Source organism: Mytilus edulis, chromosome 2, assembly GCF_963676685.1.
Source record: "Mytilus edulis chromosome 2, xbMytEdul2.2, whole genome shotgun sequence".
NCBI lineage: Eukaryota > Metazoa > Mollusca > Bivalvia > Mytilida > Mytilidae > Mytilus > Mytilus edulis.
In genome coordinates, this window is record NC_092345.1 from 96603843 (window position 1) to 96624759 (window position 20917).

Consider the following 20917-nt stretch of genomic DNA (forward strand, 5'->3'; position numbering starts at 1 on the left):
CGGTGTTTTATTAGCCTTGATATTTTCTCATACGAGGATATAATTAAGACATTTGTGAGTTTATTTCATACTCCTAGATAAAAAAAAACATTACTTTACTTAATTCCGACGTTTTCAAATGTGAAAAACCCAAGTGTAGCAGGACAAAGTAAATTAAAAACAACTTCAAACAGTTCAAAGATATATCAATATCTTTGGAAAAGTTTAATCATGGTAACTAATAAATATGTTTATTTAAAAGCAACTTTAATGGTAAAAGAGTATCAATTTGACAACAATGGTGCCCGTTCTGTCCACACCTTCCAACTAGAAACATTAAATAGCTACTCATCTAAATCAGATTAAAATAAATTTAACACTTTAAAATGCATACTGATAATAAACATCATGCATGTGACTTGGATGGAGAGTTGTCTCATTGGCATTAATACCACATCTTCTTAGATCTATATCCTTTTCAGACATCATCAGAAGTTGGCGTGTGTGTTTTATTTGATCGTATTGACATTTCGCATGGTGACATAGTTAAGATTTATAATTTTGATTTTGTGCTGTCAGCTATACAATAGCCATGGTTATCTTAAATTTACATCATAGATGGCGAAGCAAAATTTCTTTATCTTATCTTTTTATCAATGTGAAGAAAAAAATTTATAGACTATGCATAAAATGCATATAATTATGATTAAATATTGTAAGGTTAAACTTTCTTTTATACATTTTTTTTAACTGTTTTATTAAATTTCGTGATATTTTTATTTTTTTATTTTTTCTAAATACTAAAGATTTGTTAGGAATACATTGCATGTACCTAAGCTGTATTTGCCAAAACCTTTCGGATTTTTTAACTCAATTCTCTTTCAATTTCGTACGAAATTGTGCCTGTTTAGTTTTAACTTTTTTGTGATTCATTTGCAGACGTCAAGGGTCTGTCGTATATAATTTTAAGCCTGATGTACTATCTTTCTATTATAAAAAAACATGGTACTTTCATATCTCATTACATGTAATATCCATGTAGAATTGGCTGTAGCACGTTAGACAGCCATCAATCAAACAAACACATGGTATAATGGGGATATTAACTTGTGAGCAAAATATTTTCAAATAAACTATTTAGTCTTACTGCTAACAGTTTTAGCTAAACAAAATCAGCATTATTTTTTTTCTGCTGAATATTCCATATTTGGTATATTTCACTAACAAACACCTAAACACTATGTACTCTTCCATCTATGACTTATAATTATCTTTGTTCGTTTGGGACGGACGCAGCTGTCAAAAACATTTCCGTATTGTATCGAATTAAGAACATTAACACGGAAGAGATCAAAACCATCCTATTTTTCTATCTTCTTTTATCGTTAAACTTTCCAGAAACCAAACTGTTGCACGAATAATACGTGTTCTTTTTATTTCTCATTGATCATGGAATTACTTTTGGTTTGTCATTTTGTTTGTAATTGAATTAATTAACAAGAGTTAAAAGTCTAAGAGAAGGAACCGGATAAATGAACATACCAATGACAGACGAAACTTCCTAGTTTACTTCCATTCTAGGCTTGTTACAGCTATAGCAATTATCAACTGTTCCAAATATGATGCAATTTTTGATTTATTTATCAACAATTTTTTTTTACACAGTCATGTGTACCAAAATTTATATTCTTTTAAGGAAAAAAAAACTATACCTTTACAACCAATTTTTTGTCAAAAAATGGACCTGATCTCTTAATTGCACCCACTTCCTCAACTAAAACATCAAGTATCGGATCAACGCCTGAGAGCCAGGTAAAATCCATGTTGAAAAATAGTTATAGTTTAAGGGTACACATGTACGAATTGAAATTAGCAAAAAGTGTCAGCGACCGCCAACACATGACAATACGAGTTCATGCTACATTCCTTCCTTAATGTTATTTCAATTTTTGACAACTACAAACTATGAAAACATGTGTCCATTCTTTGATGGATCATAGTAATGTTTTTCTAAAGAAATCTTGTATTACAACCTTAATTGATGTAGGTAGACAGTATATATGTTTTAATCCGTAATAACAAATTCCCCTGTACGTGTTCTTGATACTGTTACCTTTACGCTAAAAAAAAACAAAAATATCCAAATATATATTTACATGAATACAAGAGGAAAATTATTATTGAAATTGACCTAAGAAAGGATAACTGCTGTCATCTAAAAGACACTCTTTCCATGGCTCAAATATCTTACTGTTGGCTATCTTATCCTCAACATCAGTCGATCGAAAAATAATTACTTTCATTTATATTGATATCAATCTGTTATTTATACAGCGATAACCTATTGATGTTTTGAAGAATTATGCAAGCTTAATTATCTATCTATACCTTTATTCCAGCTGAAAAAAGGTAATAAGGTCAAATAACCGAGACTAGGTTGCAGAATTGATAAGTATCATCAAACGTCGTTGGACATTTGATGCGACTGTCGTACAAGTGAGAGATTTAGCGCGATAAAACCTGGTTCAATATACCATTTTCTGCATAAGATAATGGCTTTATCAAGTCAGGAATATGACAGTTGTTATCCATTCGTTTGATGTGTTTTAGCTTTTGATTTTGCATTTGATAACGGACTTTTTGTTTTGAATTTTACTCGTAGTTCAGTAATTTTGTGATTTTACTTTTTAAAGCTAATTCAATCTGGAACAAATGCAACCAATTTAATTTAAACCAATACATTACGATTTCCAAAAGAAAATCAACGTATTAAAATAAGATATAAGTCGAAACTGTACTGCAGTATGTATTCATTCAATCAATTGCATAACTGCTGAAGTCAACCATGCGTATGTCAATGGCTTCTGTATACATTTCTTACATCAGCAAGTTTGTGGGTATTGTTGCAAATGTGTTATAAGTGTTTTTAAACAAAATAATGCATCTTCACTCCATAAATCTTGAGTGACTTTTTGTAAGGATATACGATACATAAACATCTTAATACGACGTTTATGTCATTGACACCAAAGTGAGTGATTTGAGTGCAATGTTTTTATTTGTAGATTTTACATTGCTCACCAACAGAAAGTCGTTATTTTGTTATCATTCATGACATAAGTTACTGCGCGTTACATTACGATTGAAAAAAAAAGGGAAAAACCTTGAACAATAATAGCGGTGATAGCTTGTAAATATGTGTATTTTATGGTAAGCAAGGCATAAACATGAGTTTCTATAATAGGGACATAATAATCACCCACGATATATTAACTGTGTACTTGTTATTTATTAGTTACAAGCAACAAATATTTTGTACCTGCATACAGTTATCTTCATTTTAATCATAAATAACATAGTTCTTTGTAGATAAAATTCCGACTATTGATTATACCGAGTCCGATATTTTATTCGAACATTTTTCAACTTTTGGGTTTATATATATATCTGAAACTTGACTGTTAGCAAATGGCTGGTTAATTTAGCTTGAGTTTGGTTGAATATCGAATGCCGTGCGAATCTGGTTATCTATTATATTTCATCATGTGTATTCAAATACAGATATTTGTTCGCCAACAATAAAATTATATTAGTGAAAAAAACATTAAAAGAGTTCAGACAAAACAGTCAATATGTCTGTGATATATGTTTACACAGTTTTTGGCTGCTTGATCCCAAGTATGGTCAGATTATCTATTATGTCTATTTGGGTTCCTAACACAATTTTGTCATTATAATGGAACTATAAACAACAGAAATATTTCATATGACTGGGAGGTTTAGATAGCTACTAAAACAGGTTTAACCCACCATTTTTTTCTTAAAATGCCTGCACCAAGTCAGGAATATGACAGTTGTTGATCATTTGCTCTATTGTTAGGATCTTCCCTTCGTCTTGGAGTTTAGTTTAAACTATTGATTAGACTATTTATTGTAGGTACTTTTAGATCGTAAAGCATTTCAAAGACAATAGTTTCAGTATAATCTATCATTGGCTTTCAAATATACGTTTTTTGATCGTTTCTGGTGAATGTTAATGCAGAAAATTATTTTCTTTGCATGTCATTTATAAAGAGTGTTAAATATGTTTTAAATACTAGTAGTTGATAGATAGTCCCTCTGTTATGCAAATGTTTTCGATGGTTACAGATTTCATATTTTAGATACAGATAGTGATGGTGCAATGTATTTAAAAAAAATCTCTTCCATATGTTATGATAAAAAATTTCTATATGTATGATATATTATATCCCGGAGGTCTTTATTTCGTTGGTATATTTCTAAACTTTTCAATGATGCATTTGTAAATGCAAAATGATAGCTATCAATAGTTTAGACGATGGGTCTTTCAATGATTTGGCCGTATGTTAGGACAGAGCATAATTGGTCAACTTTCTATGGAATCTCAAGAAAACCCAAACAAAATGACTAAGATACAGATACCATTTTTATCGCAATTTTCAAGTTATCAGAAACGTATATAAAAAAGAATAGTATTTTGAAAAATTTCTACTTTGCATGTTATGTATTATTCAACTTGAATTGGAATTCTTCTTTCAAGTAATTTCAGGAAAATTTTACGAAATTACTTTTTACTGAAATCGAATAATCAGTGTAGAAACTAATACAAATAAATTCCCCAAAATTAACACACTTTTGAAGGTTTCTAACCTTGAGACCAATTACAACTACAGTTATAAAGAAATCGACAGACTAATATGAAAATAAAACAGTCTATATTGTGCACTATCCAATGCATCTCAATTAATTTGGACAAATTTGATTAAACGAAATAGAAATAAATTCAATGGTAAAGTAATATCATATTCAGGCTATATGATATGTCCATGGATAAAAAGTTTACAATAATCTCGGACAGGTGGTACTTCTTGTATGTTGAGTGGAAGAGTGAGCCAATTTTCCCTGCTTTGTAAGACATAATTGTGTCATAGCCTTTTAAGTAGTATTCAACCTAGTATAATTTTTGGTGGATATGACTTAACTCCGTTTTTTTGGGGAGATATATGGAGTACAGTGTTAAGACTGATTAAACTCAGATGTCCAAGTTCTTCATTCTCACAAAAACATATGTACAAATACAAGAATCAGTTTACTTGTATTTCTTTTCTTGACATTAATATAAAATGAAACGTCATTCGACCAATTTGTAATATAAAGTTGTCCTTGAAATATATCCATGTATCGAAAGAAATTCAATGTCAGATCATGCCTTACATTTGCATACAACCTTGAATAACATACGAGAAAGAAAACGTATATATATTTATATATTGATTGTCTGGAAAATTTTCATAACTTTAAATTTGGAGAGTAATTTATTTTGTGAAAGTCGTAAGTAATTGCAACACGTCAATAACATGTCCAGAAAGTACTTTTAATTGGAATATTAAACTTCTACAACAAGAATAAAAACGTTTGTCTTTGCTATATAAAACATGGATGATTATAAAAAAGAAATGTATGTCTGTTGATACTATACTTTAAATACTTTGACACGCTTCATATATAAAATTTGACCTCTAAATGTAAAGACTTAAATTATGATGAATCCCTGAAAAATACAAAACATAATATTCTCAAAAAAGTGTCAAATGCAGTAAATACAGTCAATATTTTGCTTTCAAATGAAAACACAAAAAAAAATATAAGACATACTGGTTTTAGGAAAATCATGCAGCATCTGTTTTCAGAGATCCAATAGATGACTAACACCTGTCTCATTTACGTGGCAATTGTTTTGTTGTCATCGAATAACAATAGTTTGTGTTGCTAAATCACATTTTTGAAATCGCGTAATAAAGGAGTAAGTCTTGACGATTTATTTTGAATTCCAACAAATATTGCATCACCACTTATTTGAGAGGAAATCCTAAACAGACAATTATGTTTTGATATGTTTCTTTTGAACTGAAACCAAAAATAAAGAGTGCTGTAATGAATACCAAAATTACAGAACAACAACGATCAAACACCATTTAGTATAGTATCTATAAAAGATCCTGGCATTACAAAAATGAATTTCAAAAAGAAAATCCAAAGTCCTTTTTGTGATTACAATAATTCATTGAAAACAAATAATGCAAGCAACAACAAATAAGTTTCAAATAATATAAGGATTTTAACTTGAGACACGTAACGAATGTGGCAGGAAAAACAAGTTTGTAAGAACTTAACCTTGGAATAATGATGAAACAGCATGACATCAGGCTCAACAGATAGGCATGAAGCCCCAAAAAAAGCAAGTAAAAGAGAAAGTAATAGCCGATTAAGTACTTATATAAGAGTTTTTGGGTTTCTGAAAGCGGGAACAAGGTCAGTTTCAACTAATGAATAAGCAATGCTACCAAAACTTTAATATCAATTCGTGCACATCTAACGGAATTAGCGTAAAAACGTCATAAATAGTATGAGAAAATTAACATGCAACTCAAATACGTCCGTTTTGATAGGATGCAAGACCATACGTAATCCTAACTGTATGACAAATCCTATTTAGTTATATTTCAAAAGTAGAAATAATATTGTTTGTACCGTTTGAAAGCAATCTAAAGATCTAACTACAGTTTTGAATTAATAACCTTAAAGAAGAAGTTTATTCAAAGGATCAATAACTTTAATTGCTTAGTCTGCCAAATCCTATTAGTATAAAAATCTCTTTGCACATCACTAATATCTAATTCATTAGCAATCACAACTGGGCTTATTAGTACTGCGAAATCACCCTCTCTAAGGAGGCAGCTAATCAGAGGTGGATATTAAAACAATCGTCTTAGAATATATCACAACCCCTCTCATGCAAGAATGGTAGAAAATATGTGAATGCTGTATTGTGTACATAAGTATTCCTCATGTTATCTTAAATACAGATTTGTTGTAAGTCTTTTTTTTTCTATTCGTATGTTAGGGTGAAGATCATTAATCACCTAGATCATTCATAAGGTTTTAGTTTAAAGCAATAAAATTTACACGATGTATTTGTTTAACAGTTTGATTTGAAAGAAATAGCGACATAGATAGATAATACAATTAGATATCTTATTACTAACACATTTCCTTATTAACATTATTTCAAACCTGACCTTGAATCATATCAAATGTTTTTATAAATTTACCTGTGACGTTACTTTTGTAGCGTTAATCCAGTCGTGTGACAGACATCTCGTGGATCTGTTGTGATGTTTTTGTTAGCTGTCCTATGTTGTTTTACGTGTACGTTTTTATTCTGTGGTAAGCGTGTCTAAATGTACTATCGTATTGTGTATTTCTCTGTCCAGAATGGTCTTGCATATTTTTGTACTGTATTCCTGTCATGGCATGTTGTCCTTTTAGTGTTATATCTAACATTGCCATAAAAGCGCCAGATTTGGCTAGCCACAAAACAAGATTCAACCCACCATTTTTTTTTAAATGTCTTGTGCCAAGTCAGGAAAATGGCAGTTGTTATCATAAATTCGTTTCTGTGTGTGTTGCATTGTCGTTTGTTTTTGAAGCACTTCAGAGCTTCTGTTGTTTCGTTGTTTTCCTCTTACAGTTTGTGTGTTTCCTTCGATTTATTAAACAGTTGGAATTCCTATCGGAACCAACTGATATCCTTTTCTACCGACTTGATAAATTTTTTTCACGAGGAGGACTTCGTGTAGATGGTGTTCAAAAAGATCGATTATCCTTAAAACGTAGCATTTAGACCAACATCTAAAATATGACAATGATGGTCGTTTGAAAACTAAATTTTTCGTCACGTTATAGTTATTTTTATACTGATGCGATAATGACTGTAGCTCGTGATGGAATACATATGTCATTATATAAACAGGGATGTTTTCTTTATGTCTTACCTTCAAACCCATCTTTTTCTATCTTTGTGATATCCCCAAATGTAAATAATCACTTGATTTACGATTGACGAAAGCTTTAGTAATACGCTACTTAAGGTCGCCACTAGTTCAAAATTAACTTCTTACTTTCTAGGGTCATATACAGTGTTCTATAATTTTATGTTGCTAAAACTACAGGTTTCTATAAATAATATTTTAACAGACTGTTGTTCGTCTAAAAAAAATTAACAATAGTATGCCTATCTTTTATTGAGGAATGTGATTCGCCTTTATATTATCTTTTCCTTCCGTGAGGTTTTATTTCAAAACGATTTGAGATAATCATACTAACCATTTTCACACAGAAATACAAAAACAGACAAATATATTTTAGTATTTATCTCGAACTAACACCATGATTCAGGTTCAACAAATTACAATTTGCAATTGTGAACATAACTCTTGTTATTCTTCATAAAAACACATACGAAATCCTTAAAGAGTTTGTCAACCGATTTCGTAATTAACTTTCGCTATAGCTCCAATCTCATTAAAATCCGATGTTCTGATACGCTAGTGGAGGGTAGCGTATCAGAACATCGGATTTTAATGAGATTGGCTATAGCTCTTTCCGGGATTCTATGAAAATGATAACTAAGAGCTTTAAATATTTCTGCTTTGAAATCATTGTTCAGACAATGGATTTGAGCTACGGAGATGCCCGTTTAGCTGTGAGTTTGTATAATAGCAAATTCATGTCTCATCTGACAGGGACCTTTTAGTACAATGTGTTAAAATAGTATTTGCATAAGTGAACATTAACAACTTCTTAAAGAGTCGGCTTTTTAATGACAACATATCGGACTTCAATTCGTTAGTATTGTAAATCAGAATCATTCCAACTTTGTGACCGAATACAAATCAGAGATTGCAGTTACTAAACTAACCAAAAATTACTATAATAGTTGATATGAAGTTATATTTTACTCGATAGATAAACACGTAAGATAATTTGAAGAGCTGCCTTCCAATTTAGAGATTTAAAAGTGTGTTTAACCAGTCTAAAATTACGCTGATGCTCAATAGCAATCTCGAAGTTCGGTCACCAGAACATATTATTTGGGTCAGCAAACTGTCCTTACTTCAACGACCATTTTTAAATGGCCATGACCGTCAGATTGGTTTGATGATCGACGGTTTGTTTGGAAACTTGAGTGGACCCGCCGACATACGTTGTTATTAATATTTACTTTTATTCATATATTTAATTTCATTCATGTAAATATACTTTTTTCGGAAGAAAATTCTATAATTTGTCCACATTTAGACGAAGTTTACTTTTTTCTAATTGCTTGCTTACAGGAAGCAACTCGCCGACATATTCTCCGTATGCAAAGTGACCTTAGCGTGACCCTCCTCGTAAAAATCTAGTGATCGCAATACGCATGAATCTGTCATTAAAATAAAGTTTTTTCTGGTTGTACACGTTAAACACATGCTTAATATACATGCTTCTTTGTTGATTGTTTACTATAAGGTGACAATCGGTAAAGTACGGATTCAAAACACAACAATTAAGTAGCTGCCTTATTTTCACATTTTAATAGACAGAGAGAAAACCATATTGACAATTATACTATATGTTTGCGTATAAAATGATAAAATCGTGCACAGAAGACTTAGTTTATGATATGAACATGCATTGGTTCAAGAATTGGATAAACATTATTTTTCAGCAGTCACTCGTTTCATATGACTTTAATATTCATTGGTACATATATCGAATGCTCCTGCGACAGTTTAATGTAGAAAGATTGAAAAGTTGAAAAGATAAGAGTCACCGTTAATTTCAATTTAACAGTTAAATAAATACAGACTATTTGGAGGAAAATCGCTCTTGGTAAATTAAAAATCAATATCGTTCAGTTTGATTTTTATTATTCATAATAGTAGCAGAAAATCCTTTTAATGAAAATGTATTTGTAATACCCAAAACGTTAAGATACTGTAAATTAATGTCAAAACAATAATTTTCCTAATTCTATTTTCCATTTGAAATTCATAAGTACCAGATTTATATAAAAACCAAGACATATCTGACAGATTTCATTTTAATGTCTATATAGAATTAGACAGGATGTAAATGTTAAAATCCATTTTATAATCCGTGCAATGCATCGCATTATTATCCCTTCACATATTATTTTACTGTAGCTACATCACATTCACAGTATTCAGAACAGAATGTCAGTGTTGGTACGAATTATCATTGATATGGTTCAGCTGATTTGTTCATGATTATAGATTGTTTATCAAACATTGCAATTTTTTAAAATACAAAAGATTGTCTTCCCAAGAAAAAGATAAATATTATCTGGCTGAAATTTGGCAAACCCTAAAGAATATTTGGTCATAAGTCCTCTACAGTTTCCTACTTAATTTATCCTTTTAAACTGTTTTACTCGGACGTCACTTATGAGTTATTTGTAAACAAAACGATCGTGTGGTGTATACAATTTTAAGCATAGTATCTTTGTTGAATTTATTAGTGATTCACATTGCAATTTCTGTAAGAAATGTTTTACGAGTATTTCCAATTTTCTAGGTATTAGTTTCGTCTACAAGGTAAAAATCGGAATAATGTTGTAATCTAGTTGAATTTAAATATTTAAGAATGGTATTTATATGCTTAGAATATTTTTCAACAATTTGGTAAACATTCATAAAAAAAAATGTTTAATAGTAATAAGTATTGCTTAATGGTTGTTTTTTTTTGTGTATGGGAATGTAGATAGAAGGCAATCTGTTATTAAGACTAATCAAATTGTATCAAGAGACAACACGTTGCTTTGCTTCCGAAAACAAATATTGAGTTTGCTTTAGAATGCCCGTCTGAATCATTTCTGGATTATCACTCTAATTCCCGGTTAATATATTGCAACTGCAGTGTATGTACTCTATGTAGACAATGCTGTGGTGTTCTCATTTGCAGAAATACTTTAAATACATAAGTATATATTAAAGGTTCTATGGTTTTATTTAGGATAAAGGAACATAGTTCTGGTGTAGACAAAATTATTAGTCTATTATCCCGTCTCTTAACGATAAACATTAACCATTGTCGTAAAGTATACACATGTCTTGCCGTAATTTTTTTTCAATAAGAACACAAATGACACATTGTATAGTACTTCCGTAAGACATGACACTTGCATTTAACAGAGAGTGTTTTGTTCCTCTGCTTATTTTGTAATATTTATTTTTGGAACTAAAGTTCGAAATCCTACAGGCAAAGTTTACAAAATAAAGCCAACAGTAGTATACCGCTGTTCGAAATTCGGAATTCCGGGTTGCAAACTAAAAGACAGCATTGGCGTATTTTTTTCCATGTCATGTGCTTTTTTGGATAGTCTTTCTCAAGTATTAAAGTATTTATACATCTTTGCCTTTCACATGATTTCTCGACGCACCAAATGTATCAAGAATTTCATATTTAACATCGATTTAATTATACTGAATGCAGCATTGTTCCCGGTTTGATATTTAATGTTTTTTCTGTTTATTCGAGTAGCTTAATTTTGATTTCATAATTTTTAATATTTCTTTTTATCTGATACAAAATGGCAAATCCAACATAGCTTTTGCTTTTAGTTTTCAAATACAACCTTGTTACTGCTATAATTGATGTCGTAATCTAGTTACCTGGTTATGTTGTCGATAGGCGTCGTTTAACAATGTAATTTGTGTCAGGAAACATGTAATTATTGTCAGATATATTTTTCAGTTAATGAGGCAGTTTGACGTCAAAGAAAAACATGCCTTATAAGTTTTTGTTGTTTGATATAAAGATCATATGATTTCATCTAAAATTAAATGATTTTTTTTTATTTTATTATCTTATGTTTTTTAGGAACGGTTATTGATAGAACCGTATTTGGCACAACTTTTTGGGAATTTAATGCTCTTCAACTTTGTACTTGTTTAGCTTTATAACTGTTTTGATCTGAGAGCGTCATTGACGAGTCTTAGAAGACGAAACGCGCGTCTGGCGTATTGAATTATAACCCTGGTACCTTCGATAACTATTGACTTTTTTTATAATGCTTCAACTGTAATATGCATAATAATTTTATATCAAATGATTGCATTTCCTCTTAGGAGATCATTATTAGAAAACACTCTTCGCATACTAAGTGATATTCTTTTATTTTGACAGTCACCCTCAAATTGTAAGCTACCGACTCAAGTTGGTGCAGGACATTTTCATCTCCTGCTTACGCAAATCAATGTGAGCTCTATGGCATACGTGCACAACTGATTTTATTTCTTTTATAGCAGTTAACACTATAGTTCACTTAGCTATACACAACTAGTAGTGAGACTAAAACAAAGGACAACAAAGACATAATGTCTGGAGTACTAGTATTCACATATGTAGGTCGACTGTCGACGGTTTAAATGCATAATTCTCATATCATAAATAGTTTTCAAACGATTGAAGGGTTTGACTTTTTTTTTTACCTCCATGTTACTTTTTTTTTAATAAGACGGATTTTTATTTTTTTTTTTTCTGTATCCGCTACTCAACATCAAAACTCATGGACCAGTTCCAACGTAGGCAGTTCACTTGGTCCATATTTTTTATGAACTGAAGTCCTTTTAAGAGTTGAATCATATTTTCATAATCTTTTGATCAATTTTAATTAGTGATTTAAAGCACGTTCAATTGAAATATTTTGTGATTTTCAATGTCTAAAACACAAAATAACTATTATTTTGGGAACGTCATTTTTCATCGTATATCTGCATTCACTAGAGTTTACATATCAATCAGTGACTTATTTAAAATTATTGACTATGTAACATATCAAGAACCATTTCCTGTGAAAAATAAATCGTGTTCACAAGTTGTATTGCTTATATCTTCGAAATAAATAGCAATCGATTAAACTTTATTAAAATTATCGAAGCCTAAGTGTGAACACAGCCTATGTTAGCAACCAATTGTGAAGAAAAATAATGCTTTTGGTCTTCACATTATGAACCTCTGACATTGTTCATCTGATGTGTAATGCTTTGTGGACGTAATGTGTCTCTTTGATGTTTCTTTTTGGCCTTGGTTTTGTCTGTTTTTCTTAGACTTATGAATTTTGATTGTCTTTTGTTATAACTTCTACCTTTTTTTAAGAAAGGAAAGTAGGCATATCAAACTATTTGGTGGACCGGGAACTTTTAAAGACAACAGCGTTTATTTTGGCCATATCATTTCGGAAATTCTTAAAATGTCATAATCGGGTGTGCTATAGGTAGTATGTGAATAAAGTCGTTTAAAATGCTTATTTGAACAATTTTCACAAGTATAATACCGTCTCACAAAACCTAATGAAAATAATAAATGTATATTAGTGATATTACAGATCAGTATCAATAAACTCATTATAGATACCAGGACTAAATTTTGTATATACGCCAGACGCGCGTTTCGTTTACAAAAGACTCATCAAGGCCAAATAAAGTACGAAGTTGAAGAGCATTGAGGACCAAAATTCCGAAAAGTTTTGCCAAATTCAGCTAAGGTAATCTATGCCTGAGGTAGAAAAGCCTTAGAATTTCAAAAATTCAATATTTTGTAAACAGTTAATTTATAAATGTAACCATATCAATGATAATTCATGTAAGCACAACAAGTGCTGACTACTGGGCTTGTGATACCCTCGGGGAAATAAATCTCCAACAGCAGTGGCATCGACCCAGTGGTTGTAAATAAACTCATCATAGATACCAGGACTAAATTTTGTATATACGCCAGACGCGCGTTAAGTTGTTGCTAGGCAACATTGGAATCATAAAAAAATATATATAAATTTGGAATATCTAATTTAATGCGTTTCCCTCGGTTTTAGTTTGTTACCCCGATTTTGTTTTTTGTCCATGGATTTATGAGTTTTGAACAGCGGTATACTCCTGTTGCCTTTATTTATGGTGTTGGGTAACAATGGAATAATCTAAAAACACTATAAAACAATTAGTGTAATGGGGCAACATTTGACTAATATAAAACCACTATAAAAATAACTAGAAGTGTTGTGGGCAACATTGGAATAATAATAAAGCACTGCAAAATAACTGAGTTAGTGGGGCAACATTTTAATAATATCAACGCACTATAAAATAACTAATGATGTGGGGTAACATTGGAATAATATAAAACAACTATATAATAACTAGTATTGTTAAGGGGCAATATTGGAAACATATAAAACCTCTTTAAATTTAAAAGTGTTGTGGGCCAATGTTGGAATGATATAATACAACTATAAAACACTAATGTTGTTGGGAAATATTGGGATCATATTAACTAACCACCGAGTTACATAGAGATAAATAAAAAAAATCATTCAATTGTTTTATAACTTTAATACATTAATAGATTGTGCACCTGAATTATAAATATACATGAACAGGTGTTATCTGTTATCTTTGTAGTTTTATATTTTAGTAAAGTCTGTATCATACATTTATCCTACTAAGACTGGGTAATGAACATTGGGACGTTACTGTGACTTACAAAAGTCTGTTACTTTGTGACTTAACTGCAAAAAGCTAGTACTTCGACACTAAATGACCTTTATATTGTATTATATTTGGAGTGAAAATGGTCATTAATGAATTATTGATATTGAACATCGATACATTATGTTGCCTAAATTCATGTAGCGACACTCAAACAGTGATATATTCACATTGGTATGCGCATTGATTTCGTTAACATTTTTTATTCATAATAACGATGATTTATGAAAAACGGCTATCTTGAAAATGGGAATTAGCTACGGATCCTACGTGTTAAATTATAGCTTTTGTAGACAAAAAGACAGATTAAGGGAACCAGCATCGTTGATGTAGTCAATTTTTGTAAATTCATGTTAGTTTATTGCACACTATAACATTTCTCTATACACTGTGTTTACTTTTATGATTTTTATTTCAAGCTTTCTTTCTTCAGAAAAAAAGCAAATTCGGTATTTTTCTCATTTTGAAGTTTGCATTGATAGTGAGGGTTGTTTAGACTAAATGCATATCTTGTCAATTGAGAATTATCTCTTCATTCAAAAGTTTGATCGAATCTTCCTTTAGGTCAGTTATCACATTTCCGTTTTTATTCAAATTGTAGTCTATGTTAATTATTGATTTTAGCACCACTTTTATATTTGTTTAATGTGAAATTTCCTTCTGCTTCTTTTTTAAATATTGTCTCCTTCCGTTTACGTATGGTATTTTTTACCAAAATGTTGGCTCCATTTTATTACGAAATCTTTTGATATTGGTATAATTTAATCGTCATTTACGTTTTTCAATGAAATGGTGACTCGGTTGCAATGTTTGTATACTACACAAAATTAAAGTGAAGTCTTTTTTTACAATACCATACAAATTGTAGATCAGAGTTCTTAACAAAGGGTCTTTGGTTTAGGTATGGTGATTTATTATTTCAATGACATTTACTTTGAATTGTTCGACAATTAAAAAAAAAACGGATTAGGTCGTTGTTAAGTCGGAAATATGGCAGTTTATTTTTTTTATCAAATAGTCCTATTTTGGCTACTGTTTTTGTTGCAGATCAGTGTTTCTGTTGTTCCGTTGTTTTCCTCTCATAGTTGATGTGTTTTGCTCTTATAGTTGATGTGTTTTACTCTTATAGTTGCCGATGTGTTTTCCTCTTAAAGTTGATGTGTTTTCTTATAGGTGACGTGTTTTCCTCTTATAGTTGATGTGTTTTTCTCTTAAAGTTGATGTGTTTTCCTGTTATAGTTGATGTGTTTTCCTCGGTTTTAGTTTGTAACCCGGATTTGTTTATGCTTTATGACTTTTGAACGGCGGTATATCTCTGTTGCTTTTTGTTAAACGACGTTGATGCAATCATTCAACTAGATTATTAAACAATAATATTTCGATATACTTTAACATGTTTTGTTCTCTTCAATTGAAAATTACACCTCGGTTTAGTATCCTGAGATCACTTTGAGTCTTATCTCATAATAGTCAACTCAAAACGAAATAAGGTCGTGCTATTTGTTGAGGTAATGTTGTTATTGTTATCGACCAATAGTATATTTTAATTTTGTACACTATTTAAAGTTGCACTGTACACGTACACACATTCATATTTTACAAAAAAAAGGCGTGCGTTTGAAAGATAAAAGAAAAAATGTGTCCTACTTTTATTCATATTTATCTAAACTGTTCAAAAATGTAGGATGAAAAAGTTATCTTGTCATACATATTATCATAATGTTATACGTGTTATTTGTCAATGGAAGAAATTAACCACTGGACTTCTATTATAATAATGGTAAAGGATATTCTGATAAATTATGTATCTCTTTTTATTTAATTCTTGACGATTATTTTTAAAAAGTTCTTGGTTATTATAGAGTATAAATAAACTCATCATAGATACCAGGACTAAATTTTGTATATACGCCAGACGCGCGTTTCGTCTACAAAAGACTCATCAGTGACGCTCGAATCCAAAAAAGTTAAAAAGGCCAAATAAAGTACGAAGTTAAAGAGCATTGAGGACCAAAATTCCTAAAAGTTATTCCACACATGACGGAAGATTACAAATTACTCAAACTGAAAAAGAAGGTGGAAACGAAACGGATGACGACTTTGTGTTTTTATATTGTTTTATCAAATATTAGTTCTTCTCTCCATTCTTCCCTAGAGGACCTATTGATATTTCGATCTCCTTTTCACTCGTCACTGTATTTATATCGCTTATTGAGAGTTGAGTGAATTGACTTTTGGCAATGTTTTTGATTTTTCATAGATAATTGTTGCATTCCTTCATTAAACCCCAAACTTGATTGATAGTTGAAAAGTTTTTAAAGTATTGGCATGATTATGAGAAAAAAATATTATTCTTTAAATACCAGTGCACAGTTTTTGTTCGGTTATTTGTAATTCAAATTATCATGTAAACTATTTTCATCATATCGGTTTTCATGTAAAGCCGGTGTAACTTGAGAGTGTCGATTAAAGATAAAATATAAACCAACAAACGCTTACTACGAACTGCTCGTTTATGATTATTATTAATAATAATGTCAACACAAACATCATTTGATGTCCGAATGTGAATATCATATATTGGTGATTTATGTGAAATGGACATATATATTACCAACATTCAATTAGACGTATGATACTCATGACAAATGAGTGTTAATGAAAATAATATTCTATGCGGATTTAGATAATACAACAATCCATATAATTACTAAGTGTTGCATTTGCATGTCATAGTTTTTATGAAACAAGTGAATTCGACGCGGTCACGATCAAAATATTGTGTTACGTTTACAAAGAAATGTACATTTGTATAAAATAGATTGTATCCGGAAGTCGTCATATTAATTACAGAAATCGACATATAATTTATTTGTTTTTATTAATGAATGATTGAGTATTAACGTAGAGGCTATTTTAATTGGGGAATGATGGATTATTGGTGAAAATATGTAAACTATTATATATATTTAACAACATCTGTTACACAGTGGATAGGCCCCATTTTCGACTTAAGTATGATAGTTATAGGAAAACAAACTTAAAGTAGTTGGATACAGCACTTGATGTACTGACAAGCGTTCTACATTTTCTTGCGATAAAATTCATTAATGGAAAATATTAAATATCAGAGACTGTTTTGAACAGCGTTTAAAAATATTTAAAAAAAATTGAACAAACGTGCAAGTGGTCAAAATGACTATGTACAACTTTACAGACCTTGATGCTTGGCTTCATTATAAGGACTATGAAAAAACTTTCATAACAATCGAGGATCAAAAAGATGTCATTGTGAAAAAGAAATTAGAATGTTATGGACTTATTTTTACGGAACCACCGAGGACAAGCAATGGTAAGTTTCATTTTTTACTTTTGTGTTTTACAGGGGAGCGATCTTTTGATCAACAACGAGGAGCAACAACGAAAGGTCCTGTACCTTGAAGAATTACAGTGTAATAAAAGTATGCAACAAGAGAAACAAACTGAAGGTATCGTTACATTACATTTGCATAAATATATTGTCAACCCGAGGAGATCATTTCGATCATTTAGGGGATCACTGTTTTTTGAAGGAGTAATTAGAATAGGATCACATTTATTTCACTATTTGTTGTTGGGGGTATTTGGCATAGGGATACACATTTCATAATTCATTGTTGGGGGTATTTGGTAAAGATACATACATTTCACTAGTTCTTGTTAGAGATACATGTCACTATGTCTAAGTACAGGTATTTGGTATAGAGACATAAAGTTAACTATTTCATGTTTGGGGTGTTTGACATACAGACAGACATTTCCTTATGTCCTGAAAGAGGTATTTGCCAAAGGGACATAAATTTCACCATGTCTTGGTATAGGTATTTATTCAGCACATGGACAAACATTTCTACCATATTTTAGTACAGGTATTTGGCAATGAGACATACAATTCACTATTACTGGACAGACAAACAAGTCACTATTTCTTGGTAAATGTATTTTACACACAATTTACAATTTCTTGCGGGGGTTATTTGACTAAGAGACAAACATTTCACCATTTCTTGTTAGAGGTATTTAGCATAGAATAATAAAATTACAGCACATTTAATGGTGCATAAATTGACGGAACGAATCATTAATTTTATTTACCTATTGGTTAACCTTTTTATTCCAGAATAACGATAAAATACAGATTTACCTTATTTCATAAATACGTATACAAAGAAAAGATGTGTAAATTGTAACTTGATATTTATTAAATAAGTGCATCCTTGAGTGCACTTAACGTCTATACAATAAAAACTTGTTTTATACTCGGAAAAAAATCTTGTATAAATGTAAACTGAAGTAAATAAAACTTGTCGATTGTGAACAAACAAAACATGAAAACATAAACAAAAACAAGACAAACGTGAACACATATTGTTGTATATTTTATATGTACATGTTAACATTGTTTTTATGTCTTCACGTATGTGTCGATTGAATTACATGTTCTTCGCTATTAGCTATAAAAACAAATGTCCTCAATGTGTTAAAATGCATGAAATTTATTTAACTTTAACATGAATGAACATAGGCGTTTAATTGTGTTTCAAACTTTAGCGCCTCGAATAGTGCATGCTGTCTGCCACAGAAGGTTCGCTTCAATAATATGAATTTCAAATACAGTAAACGTAGTATTGTACAAAGTTTCTTTTCTGCATTCGGCCAATACATGTACTATTAATGGATTGTTCAAGTAATATTATTTGCCAAATGTACATGCATATTTACGATGAGACCTATCAAACTTTGAAAAGCTGTGTGAATTATGTGGAATAAGACGAAGGGTCTGAAATCTGTAGTGTAGTTATGTCCTTATTCCGAGTGAACATAGATACGTATTTATCATCCCACAAAACCAATCAAACTCTTTTATAATGGTCCAAGTTCCTACTTAATTTCTATTTCCGTGTTTTCATGAGGAATGTTTTTTTTCTCGACAATTTATATATATATTATAGCTCTACATCTTTTATATAAGCTTTGGATTTTACATATTTTGGCCACGAGCATCACTGAAGAGACATTGTTTGTCGAAATGCGCATCTGGTGCAGAAAAATTGGTACCGTTAATGTTATTATTTACATCTTTTATAACATCTCTGGATTGGGATTAAATTGGCTAATAAAATGAATACATGAACATTTTTGACAATCTCTACATCCTAGAGTCTACATCTTTTCAAAGACAAAATGGACCAATAACTCGATAAACTACTAACAAATTGATCTGACCTTTTGAATAATCAAGGGCAAAAAGGAAAATATAAACATGGCATCAGGCTTTCAGAAAAATTTAGAGCTCGTAGATCAAGAAGAGATCCTGTCTGTTATAGATAACTTAAATTGAAAGTCTTGCCTATCATCCTATAGATCAAACCATCTTCATCTACTTGTAGATATAATTAAAACTTGCTGTTAGTATGTATCAGATAAGTTGAAAAATACATCTTTTTAAGTGGCACTTCTTCAATAAAGGAATTCACGCAAATTCTACATGTGTTAACCTTAATATATTCAAACCAGTGTTCGATAATCAACTAATTTTTATTCAAATTATGAATTTCTCTTGTTTATCAGTTAATATGAAATGTATGTTTAAAGTAAATTAAAATCCAATAGTAAGAAATATGACAGAGATAAATGAAACAATTCAGGGACATATATTGCATATACAAATTTTAACTTTTTAACCTTTCTATAAGTTTTCGTGTAGCTCTAATAGCCATTGAAGCGTTTTACCAGTGAATTTTCCTCTATAAATATAATCTTTGACCCCATTAATTTGTTAAATGTGTTATTTAGTTAATGAAGCAAGAGCGATTTCTTTTCACGTGAATTATGTTAATTGTTTTCTACGCAATAAGACTACTTTTTCTGTTTAGTCTCTTTTTTATGATATACATTTGACGTGAAACTGTACTTATGTATCCCGTCATACTTTGAACCACACCATTGTTTTATTTATTATTATTACTTTTACTGTTAAATCTGGTTTTTGTTATATCTACTTTACGTGAGTCTGCATTTATGTATGCCGTCATACGACAAAATTATTTTTATGTCTACCTGTGCGAATTTCAAACGCGCAATTTTACACCAGTAATGAAACCTCCTATCATTTATGGGTAGACTTTACATAGATAAATTCAGCCGTATTTGACGTGAAACTGTACTTATGTATCCCGTCATACTTTGAACCACACCATTATAAAATTATTTATTATTTTTACTGTAAGTCTGTTTTTTTTGTTATATCTACTGTACGTGAGTCTGCATTTATGTATGCCGTCATACGATATACATACATAGATAAATTCAGCCGTATAGGAAAAGCAAAATGAGAATGAGAATTTGATGTATGCCTTTTTGTGCTACTTTGTTACATTTGTTGTTTATGTAGTGATATTAAGATGATAACACAGTATTGACTGTTGTACCCCTATTTTTGACATTTTTACTCTTTGAGTATGTTTGTTTTGTTCATGCATCGTTGACAA

The 20917-nt window shown here is 30.6% G+C and overlaps 1 protein-coding gene across 3 annotated transcripts in view; it reads left to right on the forward strand.

The window, feature by feature from the left end:
- Window positions 1-20917, forward strand: part of LOC139513578 (secretin receptor-like) — a 120098-nt gene that overhangs the window by 59552 nt on the left and 39629 nt on the right. For 2 of the 3 annotated variants that reach the window (XM_071302205.1, XM_071302206.1), the window contains one exon: window positions 17773-17875. In XM_071302205.1, coding sequence (XP_071158306.1) covers window positions 17773-17875 — 103 coding nt within the window. Of the gene's footprint in view, window positions 1-16756; window positions 17740-17772; window positions 17876-20917 lie in introns of those variants that run through there. The other variant, XM_071302204.1, reaches the window with a different exon arrangement.